General features: G+C 39.9%; 2 protein-coding genes across 3 annotated transcripts in view; one reads left to right on the top strand and one right to left on the bottom strand.

The window, feature by feature from the left end:
* Positions 1-20,386, top strand: part of gpc6b (glypican 6b) — a 149,719-nt gene extending 129,333 nt beyond the window's left edge. For both annotated transcript variants that reach the window (XM_084362758.1, XM_084362757.1), the window contains 3 exons: positions 14,252-14,388; positions 15,442-15,617; positions 17,331-20,386. In XM_084362758.1, coding sequence (XP_084218884.1) covers positions 14,252-14,388; positions 15,442-15,617; positions 17,331-17,539 — 522 coding nt within the window. In that variant the 3' untranslated portion in view covers positions 17,540-20,386. The remainder of the gene's footprint in view (positions 1-14,251; positions 14,389-15,441; positions 15,618-17,330) is intronic.
* On the bottom strand, positions 20,011-25,010 carry dct (dopachrome tautomerase). Its single transcript, XM_084362765.1, has 8 exons — positions 24,376-25,010; positions 23,959-24,258; positions 23,624-23,724; positions 22,862-23,028; positions 22,537-22,716; positions 22,282-22,417; positions 21,984-22,185; positions 20,011-20,887 (listed from the first exon to the last, which is right to left on the bottom strand). The coding sequence occupies exons 1-8, from the start codon at positions 24,662-24,664 to the stop codon at positions 20,712-20,714; spliced, it is 1,551 nt and encodes a 516-aa protein (XP_084218891.1). The 5' UTR covers positions 24,665-25,010; the 3' UTR covers positions 20,011-20,711.
* Between the last annotated feature and the right edge of the window lie 236 nt (positions 25,011-25,246).

Here is a 25,246-nt window from a genome sequence, read left to right as displayed (position 1 = left end):
TGATGGTATTTTCATAACAACCAGACCTTCATTAAAGATGCAATGTATAAGAGTTTACCCATGTTTTAAATTAATACTCAGTTAATCTTGCAGCTAGCAGAGCTCATAGTTACGGGTAGTGTTGGTGTTGTTAAATATCGACGTACGATATACCTCTTGACGTACACCGGCTAGGGGCTAGCTTGTTAGCATGCTAACTTCAATAGATATATCTTCATCACACAGATGTTCTCGACATAATGTCAAAACTGTTATTTCTTCACATTTTGCTCACAAATTGAGTTAATTATTTCATCTTTAAACTAAAATTCTTACAAATTGCACCTTTAACTGTTAATTCAGATGTGGAGAACTGCCGGCTAATATCAGGGTGGACAAGTGGGTCTTTGAAAATCTTTTAAAATGTCTTAAATAAAGTTCACTAATAAGAGACCATAAAAAGTATTACATTGTCTTAAATTCCTTCTTCTTCCGCCAGAAGAAGAAGGATTTTTTTTCACGTATGCACGTGTCATCAGACAGGATTGAAGCCGTATACAGGTCAAACTATAACTAGCTGGCCAGCCTACTAGCAAATATGTTACCACAGATGTTGGGAATTCACAGCTTAAAACACCATCATCTGACCACTGAACAACTTTCGGCTCTAAGCCACCACTCAGAGCTGAGGTGATTTGGGTGCTGATTATTGAGAGTCTGCAGCTTATGTTGATTGTTGATTGTCCGGCCTCAGCTGGACAATAAAGTTAAGTTTCGACGTTGCTCCAGCTTTACTCCCATGCGTTGAACTGTGGGCGGACATTAGGCTAACGTTACTTATGTAAGAGGTATGTCGGAAGGAGGCAGAGATCATCTGAGAGTGATGAAATGTATATGTATTTCCATTGCAGGTTTGGTCTTAAATTTCATATAGAATGGTATTAAAAGTCTTAAAAAGTCTTAACTTGTTATATCTGTAGACACATCAGTTTGATCCCTAGATAAGAGAGCACTAAAAGGTGCATATCTACATCCTCTACAGCAGCATGTTAACACAGTCAGCTCCACTGTTGGCAGCTCTAACCACCAACTGCTCCACTATAGCTGCTCAGCGGCCAACAGATCAACCATAATAGCACTGGACAGCTTCCAGCTCTTAATGTATGTAATGTAAAGCATGGCCTCCCATGAAAAGAGCATCATCCTCACTGAAACTAAATAAAGCTTTTTCAAAAAAGGCCTGCTTGTGTGGGAGTGTAACCATGCAAATGAGTCTATCACTCAGTACATACCGCTGCACAGGTTTTTTTGAATGGACCTCTGGGATCTGTACTATATTAAAACCCACTTAGGATGACCAGTAACCACAGTAACCACAAATCACAGCATCAGCCGAAGCAGATGAGTTGTGGCTGTAAGCGTTTTTCTCTGATTCCACGAGTGAAAGTCTCACCTTTTGAGAGGGAGAAAGGAGCTGCGCATGCAGATGAACAGGAAGCTCTCCTTCGTTACTCTCTCATCACATTGTGTCAGGCGTAATTAAATAATGTGTCTGACGAACATGCAAGAAGACATTTCCCACAGTGACACATCTCACTCACGCTATCAGAGAACCGGGTTTACAGCCACACAGCACACCAAAGCTCTCTGACCTTGGTCCTGTGTTGAGATAAAGACATCACACATGCTGTATTAAGCCAAAAGGTGCAACAACGATAGAATACTTATCAGCTGCAGTTCAGTGTTGTCATTCACAAGACAGCACGAGAAATGTTGTGAAGGAGATAGGCAGCATTACAACACTGTGGGCCTGGTGCTGGAAACAGTTCAGGCTTTGGTAATATATTATAATTATAGAGAGGAATTGTAGAGGTAAAAGACAGTCAACAGTATTAAATATTCACCAGGCTGATATAGTTAATGCATACATTTGTCTGTGTAGTGTGAAACAAAACCATTTCCAAAGCCTTGTCTAGTGTGGTTGAAAGTAAACTTCAAAAAGGAAAACTTGAGTCGGTATCACAAAGAGCGTTCTCGGCTCATATTTATCAAAGTTCTGCAAAGTACATTTACAATATGAAACTCTTTTTTCACCATTTCAGTTCCACTTACAGCAAAGTGCAGCAGGCACAAGAAGACGCTCTCTCAGTCGTCTGTTAATTGGCAAATGTTTGTATTTGTTTAACTTTTGCATTTGAGCAGCAATGATCATGTGAAATTCACAAATACTAACCATAAAAATGGGGAAAAAAACTAGATGGTCTGTCTTTGGATGGGATCACCAGCCGTGACACAAGTCGACATGTTCACGTTTCAACCTGTCAGTACTCAGCAGTCATTATTACATTATTACATGAGTATTCAGTTGTCGGTACTACATTACATGAGTACTTAGTCATTGCTACATAAATATTTGAATATTTACTAGTCTTCATGACATTATTACATGAGCATTTACAGTAGTAGTCACTGCTACATAGGTCAATGAGTCTTCATTAGTTGTTACTACATTATAACGAGTACTCTATATTATTACATGAGTACTCAGTAGTCATTGCTACAGGGGTCGTACCACACCCATCCTTGGTCTCAGTTACACACCTGAAGTTTCATGACTGTATCTTGCGCTGACAAAATCACCCCTGTGTTTGTTCCCTATAGAGGTTGTTACCACTGACACATTTTGCCATGATGACACACACATAGAGACTCACATTACCAGCCGTGCTGTCGCGGAAACTTGCCAAAATTAAAATGATAAGGAAACCAAATTGGAGTTCAGAGGAAAGTCTGCTGCTGAAAGAGCATATGAAAAAGTATATTGTGTGGGAGCAATATGTGTGACAGAAAAATATCAACTCAAAGGTCAGCTTACTATCGTACGACTTAATATCTCACTGTTCTGCGGTTTGATGAATATGGGCCCTGGCTTTCTTTGGGTTACTTGGTTTTTCAACGTTACTCCTTTAAATGTAAAGTGAAAAGGTTGAAGCTACATTAAACACGCCTCTCATCCTGTCTAAAATACAAGAAATTCAGAGTCTTTAATATGCAGCTATTATAAACACTATTCATCTAGAGTCAACCATGATAAACTGTGATCTTGCTGTTTGTCTGAAGCCTTGTCAGTAGGCAGATGGTTGTGCAGTGATCTTATATAACGCAGAATGGAGACGTTCAACAGAGTCAGATGGGAAAGAGTCTTTTAGTTAGGTCAATTTTCTATGAGGTCGAGTCTGTGAATATTTAAACTGCTTCTGATATCCAAAAGGCTTTTATACCTTATTTCCACCTGATAAAAACAAATCATATTGTCAGATCGTTTCCAGAGAAGAAAACATGTCTGTATCTAAGCTGCAGAATGCATCGCATGGAATGTGAGCGGACCCGCTGGACCACATCTGACGGTGCATCTGTGCCAGATGCAACTGTACAGTTCGGTCACATCCTTAAAGAAATATCCCCAACATGTTGAAAGGTCGCCTGTAGCGCTGCCTCCTTCAGCAGTTTCAAGTAAGCCTGACAAAAAGTCATACCATAGGAATCTACCCATAGGAAAAACCACAATGGATGCAGTCACATGTGTGATCAGAGTTATGAAGGCAGTTGTTTGGGTTACATTGTAAACATAAATTTCATCTGGATTTATTTACACATGGATATAGAAAACATTTCATGATAACATAGCTAAAATGGTTCAGTTCACTCATTTTCATATGCCGTCATCATGACGATAATCGCTACAGCTTCCTTTTCAAGGTATAATCAGGAGCCAAGTAAGCTGGCAGTTATTATGCCAGGACAAAAAAAGGTCAGTTATTAAAATCATTACATCCATTGTCCCTTCTTTCTCTGCGACTAATGCCCGTGCCATAAAGGCTCTGCTACTTTTCATATCTGTCGATACATTAATGAGACACATTGGCCCTGTTGCACTCTAGGCTGCCTGCCTCTCTGGGGAGCAGGGGCAGCAGGGAGAGCGCGGGCCTGCCGATGATTGCTCTGTTCTCCACAGTGCATTGCTTCCCTTTAATCATCTCCCTTTTTCAAACTTCTCCTGTCATGGCCTCGGGCGAATCGCACGCACAAACTCACCACTGTTTCATCAATATGCTGTCACATTTTCTCACTGTGGGATCGTCGTGTGATAAATTCTGCTCACCATGATGCACCATATTGGCTAACTGTGTAGATACCATGGGACTGAGCAAATGGTTTGAGGCAATATTATGTAAAATGGGGCACTGAATGTGTTGTATTGTACATTGTCAGTATGTAAATACTACACGAGCTACAACAACACACAGTGATTTATCATTTGAATCTCTGGGTTACCACAAAAGGAAAGCTGCTTCATTTTCTTAAGTGTAAGATATTAGTTTTTGGGTGCTTATTTGAAATGTTGTGTTTTTGGAGATTATTTTTATGACTCGGTAGAGAGATCAAACCTGATCAAATTAGCATAAAGAGACGAAAGTGGACGTTGGTTTGTAATTATGCATCTCTTGTAGCAACACAGCTTCGGCTATTTTTGGCATTCGGCATTATTTCTTTTCCTTTTTGTGTTTTTTCAAGGTACACAGCGATTTCACTGTCACATTAAATTAACACCATGACGAGTTATTTTCTCCTACAGCAGTTATGAGGACTGTTGAAAGTTGAAAATAAAGTTATACCTCCGGGGTGTCACAGAAGTGAGCGATCGAATTCAGTATGAGGCTTTTTTCTCACCGCAATAGTCAGACATTATGGGAGGAAATCCAATATGATGTACTTTTGCAATTGCAATTACATCAACTAACTGCATAGTATTTCTTAAGGCAGTTTTTAAACCATAAACTATGTGCAACACTGATAAGTGATAAATATTCATTACTAGTGTTTATTGCCTCAGTGAGATCTGCATCCTTGCCTCGCTCTCTGTCAGATATACCATTAAGATGGATCCCACAGCATTTCTGCTGCTGCACCATCCAAACAAACGCTAAATAATAGCCGGTTTTGAATAACAATAAGAGTTTTGCTGTACATCAAGTATCCATTCCCAAGGAGCAGCATAATAACAATCTCACAGTGCTGTCATTGCTGTCACCAGGAGATATAAGAGAGATATATTCGCTGCTCCGGCTGAGGCTTTGTCGAGATGTTCAATCAAGTTGTAGTTTTTCTTGCCGTGGCAGATTTATGCTACGACATGATCAGTCGTAATCAAGGCAAAACAAGGAGGGCGGCTCCAGCTGAGGGTCGAAAAAAGTGCGATGGCCCGCAGAATGATGCTAAAAATGGGTTTATCCTGAACACATGGCGTGTAGCCCAGCAGCAGAGGACGGCAGCAGCCACCGCTGCACTGTCATATCAAAGCACATTTTCGTTTGCAAGCGGTTGTGCTGTTTTGCTTTGGTGTACCATTCCCATCTGTGTTAGTACTGCAAGATAAACAGCTGGGCGATGTCTTTCTAGTCTCATCTATTGTGCAGTCGCAGAGGGGAAACCTATTTGCTTTGGCCCCCGTGTTGATGGGTATTGATTGGACTAAAACAGCCTACATCTACATGCACTTTGTTAGTGACCTGCTCAGAGCAACGCCGCCAGTCACCTCTGAGGTGAATGCTTCCAGACAAGGACAAAAGAGACCTGACAAAGAGGAGACAAGTGCTACTCAAAACATTATCGCAGAGGTCGTTTACTTGGTGTGCTTTGGGAGAGCCAATGTTATTTCTACTCTGCTGATTTTTTAATGCGCTAAAAATGCTTTCGGAGCCAGATGGCAGGTCTTGGTTGAGGGAATCTGCTGTTTATGGGGAGACCTAAACCAATGAGCGGGACTTTATGACATGTTAGACAGCAGATTAAATAGCCTTGTCCAGGGACATACACCCACAGGGCCTCAGCACCCTGATACTCGACACTGTAGCAGTTGATCTGTTGGCGCCCAGACTTAGAAAGCAGCGTGTATTAGTGTTGGGGATTGGCTCGGCCAACAATATAACTTTGATTCAGAATGTGATGAAGATGCAGAGTTATTCTTACTGTGGCCTTTCCTCCTTGTGAGAAAGTATTCAGTCCGTCCTCAAAGTGGTCACTGGTCAGGGAGAGACTCATGGCACGGCCAAGGCCTCGGTATGAGCCGAACCGACTGCCTGACCTCTGTAATTGAGATGCAGGAAGAAAACTGCATTCGTATCAAATGAAAAACTATTTTAACGCAGACAGGAGGAGCAGTTGCCAGGGAAAATAAGTTGATCGAGGAGTTGTCTGCCCCTTGTGGTTTAGTGGTGAGACCTGCTGCCGAGTCTATGATTAGATTGAACATGCACTAATTTAGCTCAGACTCGCAGCAGAGGGATACGCTCTGTGTCAAGCTGCGACGACATCCCCAGATAGGTGCATGAAAAGGGACTGTTAATTTAACAAGATAGAGGTGTTTTAACTAGCATGAGGCAGAATGTCTGCTGGAGGGTGTGTGTGTGTCTGTGTGTGTGTGTGAGAGAGAGAAAGAGATTTACCAGCTGACAGAGCAGCCAGGGGAGACAGTGAACACTGTAGGTCAGCGCTGTGAGCGTGATGTGTTTTGAGAGTAAAAGTTAGACAGATAGTCGGGCCTCATGTTTTGGTTGTTTTTATTGAAAGGCAGATAGCACGTCTGGGCATCGTCCCACGGCCAGATAAGAGCTCAGGGCCCCGACATTGTGCTGTTGCCGTGAGTGTGACTGCGGCTTCAAAGCAAGCGACACGTCAGCTTTTGATCCGAGGGTAGGCAAGGGCGTCTAAAAAACCACTGGTCAAAGTACGGTTCATTCGCTTTTCTGTGTCTGTGGCTGAAAGGTGGCACGCAGCTGCGTGCACGCAGGAAAAAGTCGTGCGCGCTGAGGTGCATGCACCCGAAAACAAGACCGATGGTAAATACTTGGAGTATCTGTAAACACGCGGACTTTAAGCCTGCTAACACCGTTATCTCATTGGCCCATGCTGTTGTTTTTGGAAATAATTATTATCTGCAAACATTTCCTCATGTTTGTTCACTCGAGCTTGCCAATTACTTTTTACAGCGGGTAAACATTGTACTGTATATCCGGCATGTTTGGTTGGATTATATTTGTTGTGGGGGGGGGGGAAATAGAGCGAGTTTAAAGGTGAGGTTATGTTTGGAACAAGCTGTGTGAGCTGTAATACATTACAGTTTGCTTCCCAGTGCTGTTTACTGCTGAAAAATCTTCGTCTTTATTGTGGTTTCCTGTCTTCCTGTTCCCGAAGAGACAGGAATAGCAGGAAGAGAGAGAGAGATTACATTTATGATTAAATTCATAAATATACAAAAGATGAATCATACATTAAGTGGCAGAACAATTAAGGGCAATCACAATTATGCCAGACAGCTTATTTCCATTGTTGCACTGGAGATGGAGAAAAGGTGGAAGGGGACAGATGCTTCACAGTCCAGAGATGACCGAGCATACACACTGTTCAATCACAGCTGAGAGACAGAGGCCAGGGGCTTTATTCACAAAGCTCCTTAGAATAGGAGTCTGGTTTAAGATCACGGGTCAGCTAGCCATGAAACCTTCACTTTCACTTAGGCCTGTTGTACCAGAGAGAAAGACCAAAGAGAGAAGAGACCAGAGTCATAGAGAGGGAAACGAGAGAAAGAGAGGGAACACAATGAAGTTATGTATGGTTCATGACAGGAAGCAGGGAGACAGAAGGCGAAAGAGAAAAAGGAAGAAAGAGTGGGCGAAAGTACACCTTGATGCATCTTTTCATCCTCAAGGTTTACATTGACACTTAATCTTGAATATTTTATCTTCTTGTTTTAGCTTAACGCACCCGCTTTTTTTAAAGGAATAGTTCTGGTGATGTTTTGCATTTTGGGCATTGATATCAGGTCCCATGAGAAGACCAAAACCAGAAATGAAATGAATCTTTAACTGTTCAGGTAGCCTGGCCTGATCTAAAGTAGCTCATAAAATTCCTCTGTGCCACAGAGCCCATTTTTTTTATCCAAACACTATTAAAGCACATCAGTGAGCCTCACTGCTGCACTGAATGGCATGTACCTTCATTACAATACACACAACACAACACTGTACCCTCCTGCTGCCGTAAATACTCACCAGGACATTAAACGTGTTGTTCACCCGCTGCTGAAAATGGTCCTCAACAAAAGCACTGTTCACACCTGTTTCAGTAACTTTTGCTAGAAACTACAGTCCCCAGCTGATTTAGAAGAAAATTGCTGAAGCTACATTGTGTGAAAGATTTACACTTACATATTAAGTAGGAACCAATGCGCTTTGGGTTGAGTCCTATAGATGGAGTCGGTAATTATTAAAAGAGACACTAAAGCAGTGTTGGTTTTGGTCTTTTGATGAGGTTTGATGAGTATAAGAAACATTTCGAAAAACACCAGACTTATTCTTTTGAATTTTCTTTTTCACACTGTTGTATTTGTGTGCACTGTGTTAGACAGATATCTAAAGTGTCCCCCTTCAACCCTGAAACAACTCCAGTCACTTCTGACTTAAATATTACACTACACTACTGTACATGGATGACTGCCTTCATACAGTGGTCCTTCATTTAAAGCAGAATATTCAATTACAGTTCTCTCTTTAAACATCTTCAGGTATGCACTTTCACAAAACTGTAAGGAACATTTCATATCATGCCTTTAAGAAACATAGAATATAGATGATGTGATGCATAAAACAGAAAGAGAGCAAGGCCATGTACAGCCCTGTAGGATGAGTCTTCTGTGAAAAGACCTTGGCAAAGTAGAAATGTATTCTGTTCTTTCTTCAAGTGCAGGACGCTGTGAGATGGAAACTGATAGAATATTCAAAAATCGGATCGTACAATCATCGAATCATTGCAAAATGACAGAAACAGGTCTTTTTTCTGACACATTTAATTTCAAGTCCCCCATATTTAATATTGAAACTTTAAAGGAGATCTATTATGCTTTTTCCTTTTTTGCTTTTCCTTCAGTGTGTTATATTTGCTCTTGAAAGTTAAAAATATCCAAGTCCGCACCAACAGTTGCTCCTCTCTCCCACGGAAAACACTGCTCTTGAAACGCCTCGTCAATAGTCTTCTTGACATCGCGCATCACCATGTCACACATTTGCATGATTTATACTTACATATATTTATATTTATGGTTGAACTGAAGCTAACTGGAAGCTGAAAAAGCGACAGAGCCGACCAAAGACACAGTGAGCAGTGCTGGCTCAGGTGTGTGTGAGCTGACCAATCAGAGCAGACTGTGCATTCGGGAGGGGGGCCCTTAAAGAGACAGGAGCTAAAAAAGTCTTGCAGGACTGTACAGTATGAGAAAACTGATGTGTTTTTTTAACATTAAAGCAGTAGTAACTCAAAATAAAATTATGAACCTGAAAATGAGCAAAATATAAGGAAACACCTTTTAATTAATGGTTTATAACAAACAATAATTTGATTGTAAGCAGAGTAATAAGAGTTTAATGTTTTGTTTTTTTAACTACAGACGGATAATAAAACTACTATATAATGAATTACTGTTGTAATGATATATAATATGTCTTCACAGGAGAGGTTAATTGTCGATAACAATGCTGTACATTTAAAATGTGTTACAAACCACTTACACATTTTTTATATACTGCTTAAAGGTGCAATATGTAGGAATTTTAGTTGAAAACATTCAAAATGAAGTAAAATGTTCAACAGAATGTGAAGAAATAACAGTTTTGACATTATGTCGACTATGTATTGTGTTGCAGAGATTTCCACTTCAACACCAACACTTCCCCAGTGCTCCCAGTCCAGACTGCTAGCTGCACAGCTAATTAAGCTAACTAGCTAATGGCTTTTAGGTGGTTTATTTAGCTTAAGAAATGTATTTAGCTAAAAGAAAAGAGACCTTTTATATATGAAATATGTGTGAGAGTTCAGGCAGTATGTCTAAATGAAATGCTTCATTATTCTGTCATGTTTAAAACTTTATTCTGTGTCATTTATTCAGTGAAAAACATCCGTACAGTTACAGTGATTTCTAATACCTTAAGATCCTTAAGATTTTGCTGAAGTTCATAAAGTAACGTGCAGGAAAAACGATAATACAAATGATCACGGGTCACACATCCATTGAGTAAATGCTTCCATCAACTGCCTTGTCATCCCTTATTACACAACCATAGGTATCACACGCTTAATAACACCTATAATGTCATCAGGGGTTGAAATAGCTGTCACACATGATAATAATAGTAATCCTTTTAGTTGTCACTGAAAACAAATACAGTTTAATATCCTGATGTGAGACGAGGGGGAGGTGTTTGTGTCTGTGATCTTCATTGTGATTTTTTAATGAGAATATCAAGCATGTCAGTAAATAGGCAGCTGATTATGATGAGGATCTCGGCACCAGGCACACTTCCCTTATTGTCTCCTTCCTCACATACCATCACCTGACTGAGATGTTAAAATAGACGTTTTCTTGTTTATACTGAAGATTTTCACAAGTCTTCATATGTTTCAATGGCAAATTCAGTCTCTGCGTGAGAACGCAGGGGGATTCGTGTGAGCGTGTGAAAAAGTTTGATGTGAAACAAACATCATTAGTAAGGATAATTGGTTTCAATTTAAAATGTGTTTACTCACTTTCATCTCCCCTCTGTATTATCTCTCTGGTTGCTCTCATCGCCTCATTTCTCAACGACATAGTGCCATCTAGTGTGCGTTGCAGGTGGTTGCATGCCAGGGCTGCTTGTTGCAGTCATATTATTTATTCATGGGCAATGCGCAATGAGGTGAGGGGCAGACTTTTTTCCCAGAGGCGTATTTATTATTGTGTGGAAAAGGCTTAACCTTTTGTCCTCTTTTTAAACTTTCACCTTTTGAGTATTTCAGTTAGTTTAATGCATTTCTTCGAGTTAAGTGTCTCGATAGGGAGTTTTATATAACTGCCAAAGACTGTTTACTGGTTTGAATAGGAAAAATTCAACTTTCAGTCAGTCTGTATAATGGATATGTGGCTGAGTAAAGCTTAATGTGCCAATAATGCACAGAATATTATGGAGTGTAATAATCTTTAAGGTACAGTCAGTGATCTCAGGCCTTTAAAGGTGCAATACAAAGTTGTACGGAATACAGTTTAATCATTGACTTGACTTTTTTATGCCCAAACAAACAAAATAAACAAATTCTCTTTGTTTTCATGACTGAATAAACAGAATAAACAAACTGACCTTAAAGGACAACACAATTTCATGCTCTTTTACTTGTTTACATGTGGCGGACCCTGCCTCTACCTTAAAACAGTGTTCGGGGACCTTATTTTCCTCTGAGAACAGCTTGTTTATTCAGTTATGGAAAAAATTAATATTTCTGAGTTTGTATTATTACCTCATTCTTATATTCTTAATATTCTTTTTAATATTAAAATTTGGAGTTTGAATTTCTTCTCCAAAAACTGAACAGTGCCCCTTTAAATAAATTGGAAGAAGTTAAATATATATATACATAACATATTTATATAACTTAATCTATTTTCAGCCACATGAAACACGGCAGCACAATGTTTCATGAAGGTGCTGATTAAATATTTTCATGGCAAAAACATTACATTGTCATTCCCAGTTTATTTCACACTTTACCCGGCCTGGTTTTGCCAGCTGATCCTGAGAGAAACTCTGAATCTCTCACTTGTTAAACTAAACTTAATGTGTGAGGTTTTAGTCAAACATTGCCAGTCAATCTCTCGCATTGAGTGCAGCCTTGACCCTCTGGGCAGTATCACAGCTGCTGAAGTGCTTTGGCATCAGTGTGACAGGATTAACACATCAAAAGCAGAGTCGGGGCCTACAGCGGCGTCACACAGTCAGTACAGCACCTTTCATGTTCTGCTCAGGTTCACTACAATTTCACGTAAGCCAACAGCAAGTCAGACGGAAAAAGATAATGGGGCCAACCTGCTGCTATCAGGCTTTCCCTCAGCTTCAGTGAAATATGTCAAATTCTGTGTTTGATGAAAGATTGGAGTTCAACAGGCTGAAGTCAGGGAACGATATCTGACTGTGTCACATGGCCGGGATGCAAAGGAGCATTTAAGTCTGACATTCAAGCTGAAATTATTGCTGCAAGCCTGCATGGTCTTACTTTCCATGATGCAAACATTCGATAGTCAATACGGAGGGAAAATTAAGCCCAAATCAGTTTTCTGGAGTCACAGAGTTTAAATGTCTCAGGGTTAAACCCTGAGATTTATAATCTCTTTGATAAGATGTGGTAATATGTGAGAGTGGTGCAGTTTAATAATTAGTTTACAAAACTGAGATGCTTTCAATAACATTAAGATTCTCAACATAGCGTTTTTATATACTTCAAGGATATTTCTCATTGTATTTTCTCTCAGATGCTTTTACAAGAATATATAAAATTGTTTTGATTGTTGTAAGGCTTCCAGGCAACAGTATGAATGCAGGTATGGGAGGAGTGTCAGTGTCAACACTGTGCTGTCTTTTGTACTTGCTTTTCACACTCAGGAGAAATAATGTCTTAGCAAGCTTTGGTACTGCTTCGCACTTTGCACTGACAATCACTATTAATCAAAATCTTATAGAAATCCCAATATGGTAGTTTAATATCCAGATGTTGCATTTGCTTTACTTAATGTTCGACAAAAAAGCATTACAACGAAGTTCTGTAGTGCCGCAGGGATGTCCTGCCCTACAAATCGTCCAGATGTAAGAAAACATGTTCTGACATCTGTCACATCGTCATCATGATTTTCATTCAGTGGAAATTAAAAATTGTGATGCAAAAATTCATCATTCCGACTAGTCATGAATCATATCGCAGTCATAGTGTCTGTCATAAAATTGCAATACTATGTATGTTTTTGCCACATAATGCTCCACTACAATGTTGCATTTTACTTCATTTCATGCACTCTATTTTCAGCTTTATTTGTATTATTATTGTTATTCAGTGGGTTTAATTCTCCATACTATGTTATGCATTTGTTGTATTTTCCATTCATCCTTAGTTTTATCTCATATCTGCTATTATTATATTTTTATATGAAGCACTTGGTATTTATACAATTTCTGTGTCAAAATACAGTTTGAGCTCCATTTCTTGTATAAACAGTGCTTTTATTATTATTATTATTATTATTATTATTATTATTGTTTGCAGTGGTAATGTGTTGCCACTTCTTGTAAGATGTAAAGGGTTCTGGCTCGTGTAGTCGACCATGTCCACTTTTTAAAAGCACATCCGGAGGCTAATAACTCCCCTTGATTGGCTATCCAATGATGAACCACAGGGCAGTGAGTAAAAAACGTTTTATTCCAATACATGGCCAAAATTAAAATAAACATGTATCCGTATGAAGGAGAAGAAGGCAGACTTTATTAATCCCCATGGGGAAATACACACACATGCATATGTACCTACAGTATACACATGAGTGAGGGGGCTGCGCTGTAATCAGCAGTTAGGGGTCCGGTGTTCTGCTCAAGGGGATCTCATCAGTGCCCAGCAGGTGAACTGGCACTTTTCCAGCTCCCAGTCCACGCTCTGTACTGTCTGGTCCGAGTGTGTCTTGAACTGGCCACACTCTGGTCCCCAAGCCAAGTTGAGTTACTGCCGCCCCTATGCATGATTGATTATCCAAACTGACCTTGAAATTTTAATAATTCAAGTTTAAAATCTACAGTCAGTTACTCCACATCCTGCTCTGCTGAGGCTGTACACTGCACCTAAAGGACCAAACCCTAATTGCCCGGGAGCAGGACAGACGAGTGGAGCACAAATCTTAATGGGGAAAAACACATCAATCAAAAATATTATCCAATAAAACACACTTGAAAGCAGCTCTTACATTAGCATGAGCAATTACCTTGATTCTTATATGTATATTAAATATTTTAAATGGCATAACAGGATTTTCTTTCACAATGAGAATTAAATACAAGAACTGTAACGAAATATAGCTTTTATGTAATTATTATTATTAATAATAATAATAATAATAATAATAATAATAACATTATCAAAGAAATTCCAAATTGGTTAAAATTGTGCATCCAAGTAATGTTTCCCCTTCAGATGATATTCAATTCAGTATTTAGTGACTGCATTTCCTGTTTATGTTCTGTATAAATACAGTATACAAATCATTATCAGCTGTAACTCTAAGGCTGCCACTGCTTTATTGCAACACTTGGAATATTTGATTTATTTATACTGTATTTTGTCTTTCCTGTTCCGACTCCTCTCTGTGTTTAAGGTTGTTGACATAAAAGAGAAACTGAAGCTGTCGAAAAAATTTTGGTCCAACCTGCCCGAGGCGATGTGCGTGGAGGACAGAGTGACCGCTGGAAATGCCAGCGATGACGAGTGCTGGAATGGCCACACCAAGGGCAGGTAAGTGCACCAGTCCCCGGGGGCTTTTCAGGCTCACACAAAATGTTACTAAGAAGTCCAAAGTCTGTTTTCAACTCTAATCAGTCTAATCCTAGAATTAGAACAAGATTATTTACTTTCACTGACTTATACTCGGCTATATAAGAGCTTGGCATACTTTTCGTATTCATCGGGACGTGGTCTCATAAACGCTCAATAGCAGATAATTCTGGTTCAGATCCTCCGTTTATCATATAGTACGATTTGCTTTGATCCTTTTTGCATTTTTTCTCAGTGTTATTTTATGGATTTGTGTTTTCATTCTCCTTTAAAATGCTCAACCAGCATGGGGAGCCCTTGTTAATCTGATTTAATTTTCAAGGAAAATATTTGCCGAGCTCGCCAAATGCCCCCGGCCATGACTGAGGTCACGGTTAATTGATTGTGCCGCTTTTATTCATAACATCAACTGTACGATCAAAAGATGTTCAGCATTCATGTGTCTAAATTCTTTGACTAACCCCTTAAAGCGAATACTTAAACCCTGTGTATTGGTATCAAATGTGGAAGCTGAAGCCAATTTCTGTGATCGCAAAGAAAAGAATATCACCAGTGAAATCAGTCAAACGCTACCTCTTATGACTCACTGAGTTTTCAGAGGTGTAAATTACCCAGACTGACCTGAGCTTAGGGGAAACAAATGCTGTTGTGTGAGACGGTTCGTGGAATGCCCTCACATGACGGCCTGCTGCTTATTTATCAAGCAGGAGTGCAGGCAGCTGACATGCTTTCCCCGGAGAAATATCTCAAAAGTATGTCAGAACGTTGCCCGACATGATTGGGTCATATGTTGATTTGCAAACGCTGTCATAACCTCGAAAAGCTTCTCTTAAGTGCACCCTTTCTCTGCCCCTCTCTGGAGTAATGATTATGAGAATGATATACGCACTAGAGCCCTCAGGGTCTCGTGTCACAAATATGAATTTGTATTGACTGATGAGCACTTGTACTTTTAACGAGCAACTTGTCAAAGGGGATACTTCTCATTTTTTTTGTTTTTTTGTAATGTAAAAGGTACTTTCCAGAAGTTCAAAAGGACGGCCTGACCAACCAGGTGAATAACCCTGAGGTGCTCGTGGACATCACCCGCCCAGACACCTTAATCCGCCAGCAGATCATGGCCCTGAGGGTGATGACCAACAAGTTGAAAAATGCCTACAACGGCAATGATATCTACTTTCAAGACTCAAGTAAGCAATTTGACGCTTTTCCTCGGCACACACATGCGACTTAAGGCAGGGAATATATTTTAATTAGTCTCGCCCTCCACGACCTGGTTGGTCAAGTTCATGCTCCAACGTGCCACTCATCTTTAATGTCTGTCTGCTCTGAAATACTACCTGACCTTCAAGCAGTGTCATCAGTAATGCCACAAGAGGCACTGATAGAAATAACTTACACAGGCAGTGTGTAACAAAAAGCAATGCCAACAATTCAGACGGTTAGAGCGCAGTTTGGAGGCAGAACATTGGGTGTGCAGTCCTTCATTCAGATACACTGCTGAGATAAAGCCAAACCATCACAGAAAATTTGGATGTGAAAAGATTTATAACAGTCACCACACAAACACAGACTTGTCGTAAATGTTTTTTTATTTTAAATCTCTATTAACTGACTTTTTTGGCACTTGAGGCAGCAGAAACAAGCTGTAAACAAACACTGGCATACTGTGTTATCACCTTGAAGTTGTTAAAGTGAGCTTGTTAGCAAACAAGTAGACCACCATGGAACCTTATTTCTGAAAAAAATACGTGTGGCAGTTGGAGAGAGATGTTTGTTCACTTTAAAGACTATTTTTTCAGCTCGAGAAGGTGGCAGTGTGCCATAAAATTAATGAAGTGTGAGACTGTTAAAATACATAATGAGGCTACATACCCAACAGTCGCGTGAGTGATGTTGTCCAATATCCAATAAACCAATAGCCTAAGCCAGTAGAGCCCATGAATTTAAATATTCACAATATTAATGAGGTAATAATACAAACTCAGAAATATGTATTTTGTCTACAACTGAATAAACAAGCTGTTCTCAGAGGAAAATAAGGTCCCCAGAACACTGTTTGAAGCTAGAAAGGTGGCAGGGTCCGCCACATATAAACAAAGTAAAACAGTATGAAATTGTGTTGTCCTTCAAGGTCAGTTTGTTTATTCAATTTATTCAGTCATTAATTAAATTAAAATGTGTTCCCCAAAATTGCAGAGTGCCCCTTTAAAGATGGTTTTGTCTGATGACATTTTTTTCTCCATGTTTTCTGGAGATAAAACAATGATATCATGATCTTGAATTAGGCCACAAAAATCATGTAGTAAAAATCACATATTATCATAATAGTGTCATATTCAGCATTGCATTGCGCAACACCCTCCGTTGATGACGCATGCTTTATTATAATGGTTCAGCTCTAATCTGGTGGAAGGCGGGTTTGCTAGATCGCACCAAGCTCCCAAGAATCTTGACCAAACTTGTTCAAGACCTAGAGCTAATGTTGTAAAAAAAAAAGGGCTATATGTTCATCAGCTAGTCGCCAACTTTGTCTGCCTACCACTTGGTGCTGGGCAGGTCCATCTGAGCACAGAACCAAAACAAAGTTGGAGGCTGTAAAGCCAAAACAATGAGCTAAAGGACACTAAAGTACTCCATAGAGCTGACGAGAACTGCTGATAAAGGTGATAATTCTCTGAGGGTTCATCACTATGAACAAAACCTTTCACAAACAGTACACATAATGATTTTATGCTTTATTAATATATAATAATAGCAGCTGTAACTTTAAAGTGACAAAGTTGTATATTGAACCCTGAAAGCAACAGTTTAGGGTTGTAAAATTTGGCTTAATAGTTGAATAACGTTTCATTTTCAGTGCTGGTGCTCAGTCTGGCTTGTGTTTTGTTTTGCTGTTGCAGGCGATGAAGGCAGCGGCGGCTCAGGCAGTGGCAGCGGCTGCACAGAGGTCTGCCCCACAGACATGGACGCTGCTGCCAGCGAAGCCCCGGTGGTGGAAGCCGACCGGAGTGGGCCTGTAGATGACTCTGCCCCGCTCCATGCACCCTCTGTAGCTCTGCCAACCATGCTGGCCCTCTCAGTACTGGCACTCCACCGACAATGGAGATAATGCTGGAGGAACTGGCTAAACATGGACAGCAGGGTTCTTTTTTTTTTTCTTTTTTTTTTTTTGCAGTTTTTGTATTCAGGCAGATTGGAGCTACTGTCAAGCAGGCAGTATTCAGGCTGCCAGCCTCGGGGCGAGAGGAGTCTGCTCAGAAAAAGAGAGCAGTCATGCATCGTGATTTCCCACTTTCCCAAAGATCGTGCAGTGCCATCCTTTGACTTGATATTTTGCGGCATCGCTTCACCACCTAACACTGATGCCGACCCAACAAACTCTGTTTCAGAGATTTCTTGCACATATGGCAGGTATTAATGTAGGTCTCCATGTGGAAAAAATATAACACGCACTTTGATTGTTTTGATTTTTTTAATGCAAAAATTGTTTGTGTGTTTGAAAAATGTTGAGAATGTGGTTATTTGATTCACCTAAAAGAGGCACAGTAAGTTTAATATATGTTATATTTTGAAACAAATACAAAGGATAGCAAAAAATCAGGAACATGTGGCTTCCGCCGAAAATTTTAATTGAATCCTTGTTCCATTGTCATTAACTCATGTGCCAATTGTTGATTTTTGATGCGGAGCGATTATATTGATCAAAGTTGTCATAAATCCGAACTTATTTTGACAGCATCTGAATCATGTTGCTTGATCTTATGTTTCACAATAATTTCAATCATGAAGTTTGCCATAGGTTCAATACATCATGGGTTGGTCCTTTATCTGCTCTGCTCCTAGCTATCATATATCATTCAGAATACAACAGTCGCCTTGTGCTAAAACTCACATTTTGTTAAAAGGGATAAGGTTGGCATTTTTTATGTAATCACTTGCCTTGCAACCGTTTTATTATCTGCAAAATATTCTCATATCGTGTTGGTTTCCTCAGGCTTGGCTTCAGGAGGAGACTTTCTGGACAGAATTCATAGAGAGCAATTATTGACGCACAAATATACCGTAATGCCCTCGTAGTGATGCTGGTTCTGTAGTGCTGTGGGCTGGACATCCTGTGTTTAATGAATCACTTCTTGTCAGTTTCAGCTAAACAAACTCTAATCCTTGCGAATATATACATATTGATCGATAATATATTTGGGGTTTGTTTTGTATCAGAAGGGTTTATATACACAAATCAACAATCTCTAAAAGATGTTTTAATTGTGCAATATGTAAGAATTGGCCGTATACCAAACAAATAGGGGGCAGCAGATCATCAGAGTAGCTGCTAACTGCAGCTAACTTAGCTAACTGCCGCTAGTAAGCTCAACTATCTCATAACTGTGCAGCTAGCATTTGTATTAGCTGACTTTGACCGGACTGGGAGCTTGGAGCATTGGGGGATTGTTGGTGTTGTTTCGGACTATCGGCATACGAAGTGTCTAGGAGCGAGCTGGTTAGCATGCTAACCTGAATAGTTATCTCTGCAACAAGATACAGAGACATCTTTGACATCATTTTAAAACTAGTATTTCTTCACATTCTGTTGACTTTTTTAAGTTTAGTTATTTTTTTTGAACGGAAAAAATCTTACATACTGCACCTTTAAAAATACTATGCTGACATGATGAAGTCTTATCAAGGAAGTCCTACACACTAGTGGAAGATCATGACTCTGTGTCAATGAACATTAAAGTATGAAAGGCACACCCATTCAATACAGAATCACCATCAGAAGGAGGTCTTGTGCATCTGTAATCTTTATATAATTTTCAGTAATTGGGGCCTATAAAGTTTTCTTCTGCATTCTCTAAATATTCAGTATATTCAGTATTTCTACAAATATTAAACACTTTCAGAAGTTCCAGGAGTTCTGTCGTTGCGTAAATCCACTTTCGCATAAGTGATTGAATAACCAAAGGTTATCCCTTAATTGCTTTCACCGTTTGGATTAAAAAGTCATTAAAATTTGCATTGTACTGTTTGAAAAAGCTACCAAACAGAAATACTGACAGTTCAAAAGTCAAGTTAATTGTTGCCATTTCTAAATTTTTTATGACCACGGTTATGTAAAAGAGGTGAAGGATTTATGAAGAGAGGAAGTAGCAAACAGCACACGGTGGTTACTGGAAATGCAAAGAAAGGGTCCCTAAATTTATCTGTAAAGCTCGAATGGTTATGTCTGCAGCACAGACAGGCTTGAAGCCGACCACAGTCACCTGTGAAATGAGAATCTGTGGAGACCGGACAGGGCTGAATGCTTCAGTGAAGCTCCTCAGTAGAGCGTACTTACAGAGAATGTGAGAGGCCTGGCACTGCTGAGGGGGGCGGACAAAACCAGCCTGTATGTACGTCCACTGTTCTCTGAGAGCCCGTCAGCTCCATAACCACCAGGCCAGCTAAGCTTACATATCCAAGGAATTAACCAGTGTTATGCCCTTAGCAGTATATCAGTGAATATGTGTTCAGCTTTTTTCATTATTGCGTTTATGTCCGCATTTGCATCCACATTGCAAGAAGAAAAATGTAGACAAAATATGCTGTTTAAAGGGATTCTTTATTATGAATACTGATCTGACAGGATGCCCTTTTTATGTTTTGTATCATTGAACTTTTAATGGTAATATTTTTGCAATAAAATATCGAAAAATGGATGTCTGGTCGGACAAATTATCTGAAAAATAGAATTAGCAGGAAATACTATAGGTCAACATTTTTTACAATCAATGCATTGCTGTATGAAGTCGAATCCTAATGAGGTAACGTCTGTTTGGAGTTTGAATTTCAAACCAAGAGGGGTGAAGAACTAGTCGAGAGAATATGCCTTATTGTTTTTCAGTGCAATTCAGACGATTGCATTTGTGTTTTGTTACTGTTCTTGAGAATAAATATTTATTAAAAACATTCCAATAGATTTCTATTTGTGCTGACTATCATGGAGGAAATGTTGAAGGTACATAATCACGAAAGGAAGGGAGGTCGTGCTTTTGTGAGCTCACTATGAACAGTGAAAGTTCATTTTACATTTACATTAATTTACAGTCATTATGATTGGTCTCTTTTTTTCAGTGTATACTACATGATTCACATTGTTGTTATATGAATTAATTTCTAGGAAGTAAGATTGTTTGTTCACAGGATTAACATTTTCCTCTTGCTTCACAGTAGGGCCCACAGTACAGACGCCTGGCTGCTCCATTTTTCTTCGGTATGTAGTGTTTCAGAACAACAGGTGAAATCTATGCTTCCTCTGTGTACTTTCTATTTGTGAAGTCTGCTTTTATCAGAGGTTCAAAGCCTCTGTTTCTGCGCTGACGCAGGTAGAGCACAGAGATAAGGAGAAGCACCAGGAGACCGATGAAGACTCCCCCCAGAGTGGAGCCCATCACAAACACAGTCGGTCCTCCATCTGCGTCTGGAAAGATGAAGGACAGGTGGAGATATTCATAGATACCTTTCTGGCAGCAGTAAAATTACATGTAAATTGCAGTCATTAAAATAAGATTCTTAAAAACTTCTGGTCCAATATGACAAAGTGGGATTACATAGGTTTGATGAGGCGGAGAATCAACATCAGTGACTCCACTTTGCTCTGCAAAAACTTCTAATATCAGAGCTAACTTTCTTACTGAGGTTTGTAACAAAAACTCCTGACATAGGGCAATATTTCATAACACTAATCATTTTCCTTGGACTATATTGACTTTTTTTATAGACTTTATTATGTCAGTTACAGGTTGTCACACATGTCAATTCTGATCCCCGCCTGACAATCAGCTAATCACGTATGAACATAAGTAATTCACATTAATTAATATCTTATCAGTAAATTTTCATGTGAAAAAGATAATCACTTGTGAAATTGCAATTGAAATTGGAATTATTCTATTTTCACACGTTGAGATTTTAGTTTACAATTGAAAAATAGTCAATTGCAATTAAAAATGTGTGAAAATGTGGAATTCAAAGGTGCCATGTTTCGTTTCCACATGTGGAAAAAGCCAATCACTTCTGAAAATGTTCGGTTCACATGTGACGTTATTGTTTCTTTCACGTTAAAATTGTAGTTTACATGTAAAATTTGATTTATTTTTATATGGTTTACAGAGTTCATATGTATAATATTAATATATTAATAATAATAATAATACATTTACATATGGGATTATTTTCATTTTCACCTTTACAATTTTAGTTCACACGTGGGTCTAGTTTGCATGTGACATTATTTTTCTTTACACAAGTTAGAATTTTAGTTCACAAATTGTGAAATTGTGTTTTTTTTTTATTTGACATTTTTGTCACTTGTGCCAACAGTTTTGCTAATGTGACTGTTTTTCTCTTCTGAAAATGTCCAGTTCACATGTGACGTTATTTTCTTTAAACTCAGTTTTGGTTCACATGTCAAAACAGCCAATCACATCTAAAAATATTTATTTCACATGAGAAGAGGCAAAAATGTCACACTATTCCTTTAAACTCATCTTTTAAAACACTTTTTAAACACTCACCATCCAGGTCAACAGCGTAGGAATACCCCAGCTGCTCAGAGGTAATGTATATCTCCTCGTTGGTGATCGGAGGGAAGAAAGGAACCATGTTGTAGTCCCTGTTGTGACCGATGGGGGCCATCTCATCTGGAAAGGTGGCATTGGACGGAACAAACCTTCTCATCCACTCGTCGAAAATGGCATCAGTGAAAGCGTGGAGCACCTGCGACATCACCAACAAGAAACACCACAGTGATTTCGATGATAACAACTCCACAGCCGTGACGTTTCAGAGATAACAATGAAAACAGATTCTTACCACAAAGATGGGGTCGTTGGCTGCGGCGTGGGACAAGGAGCTGGTTCCATTGAGCATGGAGTGGACGAGGTTGTGAAGGTTGTTGACGGATTCATCCAGTTCTCCATCTGGTTTGTCGTAGCCCTCGAGAGCATTTCTGTTACAAAGCACAACGTCTGTTAAACTGTGGTTTTGCAAACCTAAACCTAAAGTCAAACTGGCATGCAAGCAGGTACACATTTAAAATGATTCAGATGCTAAACAACAGAGTTGTACCTAAAACTAAAGGAGGAGTTGGTGAAGTATGGAGGGCTGTCGAAGTCTCTGATACCAAGACAGCTCCTGACGTCACTCATGGTGGGCAGAGACGTGTTACCTCGCTCCATTATCCCTCTCTGAATGGAGCCCTCATTGGTGCCATTGCAAAGAGTCACCAGGCGATTGTATTCGTCCAAACTGGAGGAGAAAGCGATTCAATTATTATAAATGTTTCGCTGATCTCAATCAAATCACTTTAATTGTCCACACAATATTTGTTCCCTCATAATCCAGCCCATAATATACTGAGTCTTTTTCCCTTCCCATCAGTATGTGTGCTGACCTGTTACATACCACCCCCCATCTGGAGAATCTGGACTGGTTGCTGATGAGGGAAGGGTTGTCTGGGTTTCGGCCCCCCAGCATAGAGTCGGTACATACGTCACACTCACTTTGCCCCGTGGCAAAGTTCCAGTAGGGGATCGCAAAGTTCTCATCGCCAGTCATTCTCTGCAGGACAGACACATCAGTATCAAAAATTGCATGTTTTGGTCATCAACATGTGCTTGTAATGGCTAACATACGAGTCTTGACGTGGCTTTCTTGGTTTAGATCCAGTTTAGGATACATTACGATCATTTTGGACCAGTTCCCTGCATCTTCATTCAAAATGATGTAAGTCTTGGTTTTCCTTAAAGGACAGCTTGTGACATTAAAAACTCTTCCATCTGATGCAAATAAAATGTCTTTTAGGGAGGTAGAGCCTCGGGCAGAAAGATTCACTTCAGAAATTTAATGCAAGAGTTGTACGTGTGATTAATAAACTGAATGGATTAATTGTTAAGGAAAAATAGGCTTTTATGTAGCTGTCGTCTGGAAACAGCCTCAAAAATAACAGCCACAAATGTACAAATAATTGATATTTATTAAAATCCCAAATCATCATTTTATTTCCCTTCCATAAGCAAATATTATATATATGGTAATAACCCAATAAAAAGCTGATCATGTTTATCAAAAATAAACCCATGGAGTGTAACTGATCCCATCCAGTCATGCCAACATGAATTAGTCTAACAACATGTTTTCAGAAGATTACACATACCTGTAGCTCTCGTTCCAAGCTGAGGAGGTGATACCTGTGCCAGGTGATGAATGCTGGTCCTTTGTGTGAGAAATCAATGGCTTTGAATGGGCGACCAGGACCTGCAGGGAAACAAAGAGTTCAATGAGCACAATGTGTGATCGGAAGGCAGTAATGTGAACATCACACAGTGAAAGATCTATCTATACTTTATCATGAAAAACTGATCATTAAAGTCACGGTCGAATGTCTAAAAAATCAACCAAAGTCAAGACACAACCTTGGGGTTAGGGTTGCGGCATCAACAAACCAGTCCCAGTAGTTTTTTGTCCAGAAATGTGACCGTGCTCATTTACCCAGAAGAGTGTCTCGGACAGAATAGTAGTGTTGCCAGACAAAGAAGTCGTAGATGGAGATGTTGGTGACCTGGGGCTCAGTCCCATTTGGTCCCAGCAGTCCCAGCCAGTGCTGGGTGGCAATGACATAGTCTGGGTGGGTGGTGGTCTTAGCCAGCTCCAGAGCATTGAGGAACTCCTGGAGCTCCTCAGGGGTCAGGGAGTGGATGTTCTTCCGCACCACTGGAGCTTTCCTCTGGTCACAGTTTGGTCCGGTCCAGCCGAATTTACACAGACCACAGTCATGCCCTGCAAAGTTACCTTCAACACAAAGAGCAAACTAAAATGTATCAAATTATCTTAATGTTGTTGTGATGTTTCAGGTCCATCAACAGCCATTGTCTAACCATCATCTGAATAAAACTGTACATGACTCACCAGTACATCTGCAGGTCTGATTGAAGAATTTGGTGGGCCACCTCTCTCTGTCATCAACATTTCTCAGTCTGTACGGTCCTCCCCAGGGTTTGTTGTCGACCCGCACAGCCGAGCAGTTCCCTCTCCCCGACAGAGAGCCGCAAACATTGGCAGGATCAGAGCCGAGAGCGGGGCAGCACTGCTTGGACAGGATCCCCTCCACCGTGCAGCACACTCGAGGAAACTGAGCCTCCGCAGGCTCTGGCCAGAGGAGTAAACAAAAAAGGCCGAGACCCAGCGCGTTCATCATATTTCACCTGTTTGTTTCCTCCAGTCAGTGGCGACTAATCAGTTTCTACATCAACTTTGAGCAGTGAAACGGTCAATTAGTTCCCCCAGAGGAGTGTGGAATCACAGTCTGCTACGGTCCCCAGTTGTGTATCTTCGAATTAGATTCAGTGATAGTTTTAATAGGTGTGGAAACAACAAGTTAAAGCCAGATCATGTTGTGTTCCAGTTGGTTACATGCACATTAAGAAAGAATCTAATTTCTGCTCTTGCTTTTGTAGAGCGGAGGAGGATTAAGCCACCGGTCTTGTGATGATCACCTGACAGCAGAGCTATGAGCTGGACTAAGAACTGGAAGAATACCAAGGAACTGCCAGAGGGGACTATTAAAATGTTGTATAACCACTTTGTGCCAAAAGTCTGTGTCTCTGATTTGTTACTTAGAGTTAATCAGTAAAAAAGATAACAAAACAGGTAATGCATCAGATTTGCCTCAGACAGAACAGCCAACTGTACACACAGTTGGTCAAATACAAAACTAATTGTGTTTTGAACCAACACCATTACTTCTGATAACACATTTAAAATAGAAACATTATCTCAA

The sequence above is a fragment of the Pagrus pagrus genome (assembly GCF_965226575.1).
Source record: "Pagrus pagrus genome assembly, chromosome: 9".
Classification (NCBI taxonomy): domain Eukaryota; kingdom Metazoa; phylum Chordata; class Actinopteri; order Spariformes; family Sparidae; genus Pagrus; species Pagrus pagrus.
Note: the sequence above shows the minus strand (reverse complement) of the source record. Positions and strands in the feature narration are given on the sequence as shown.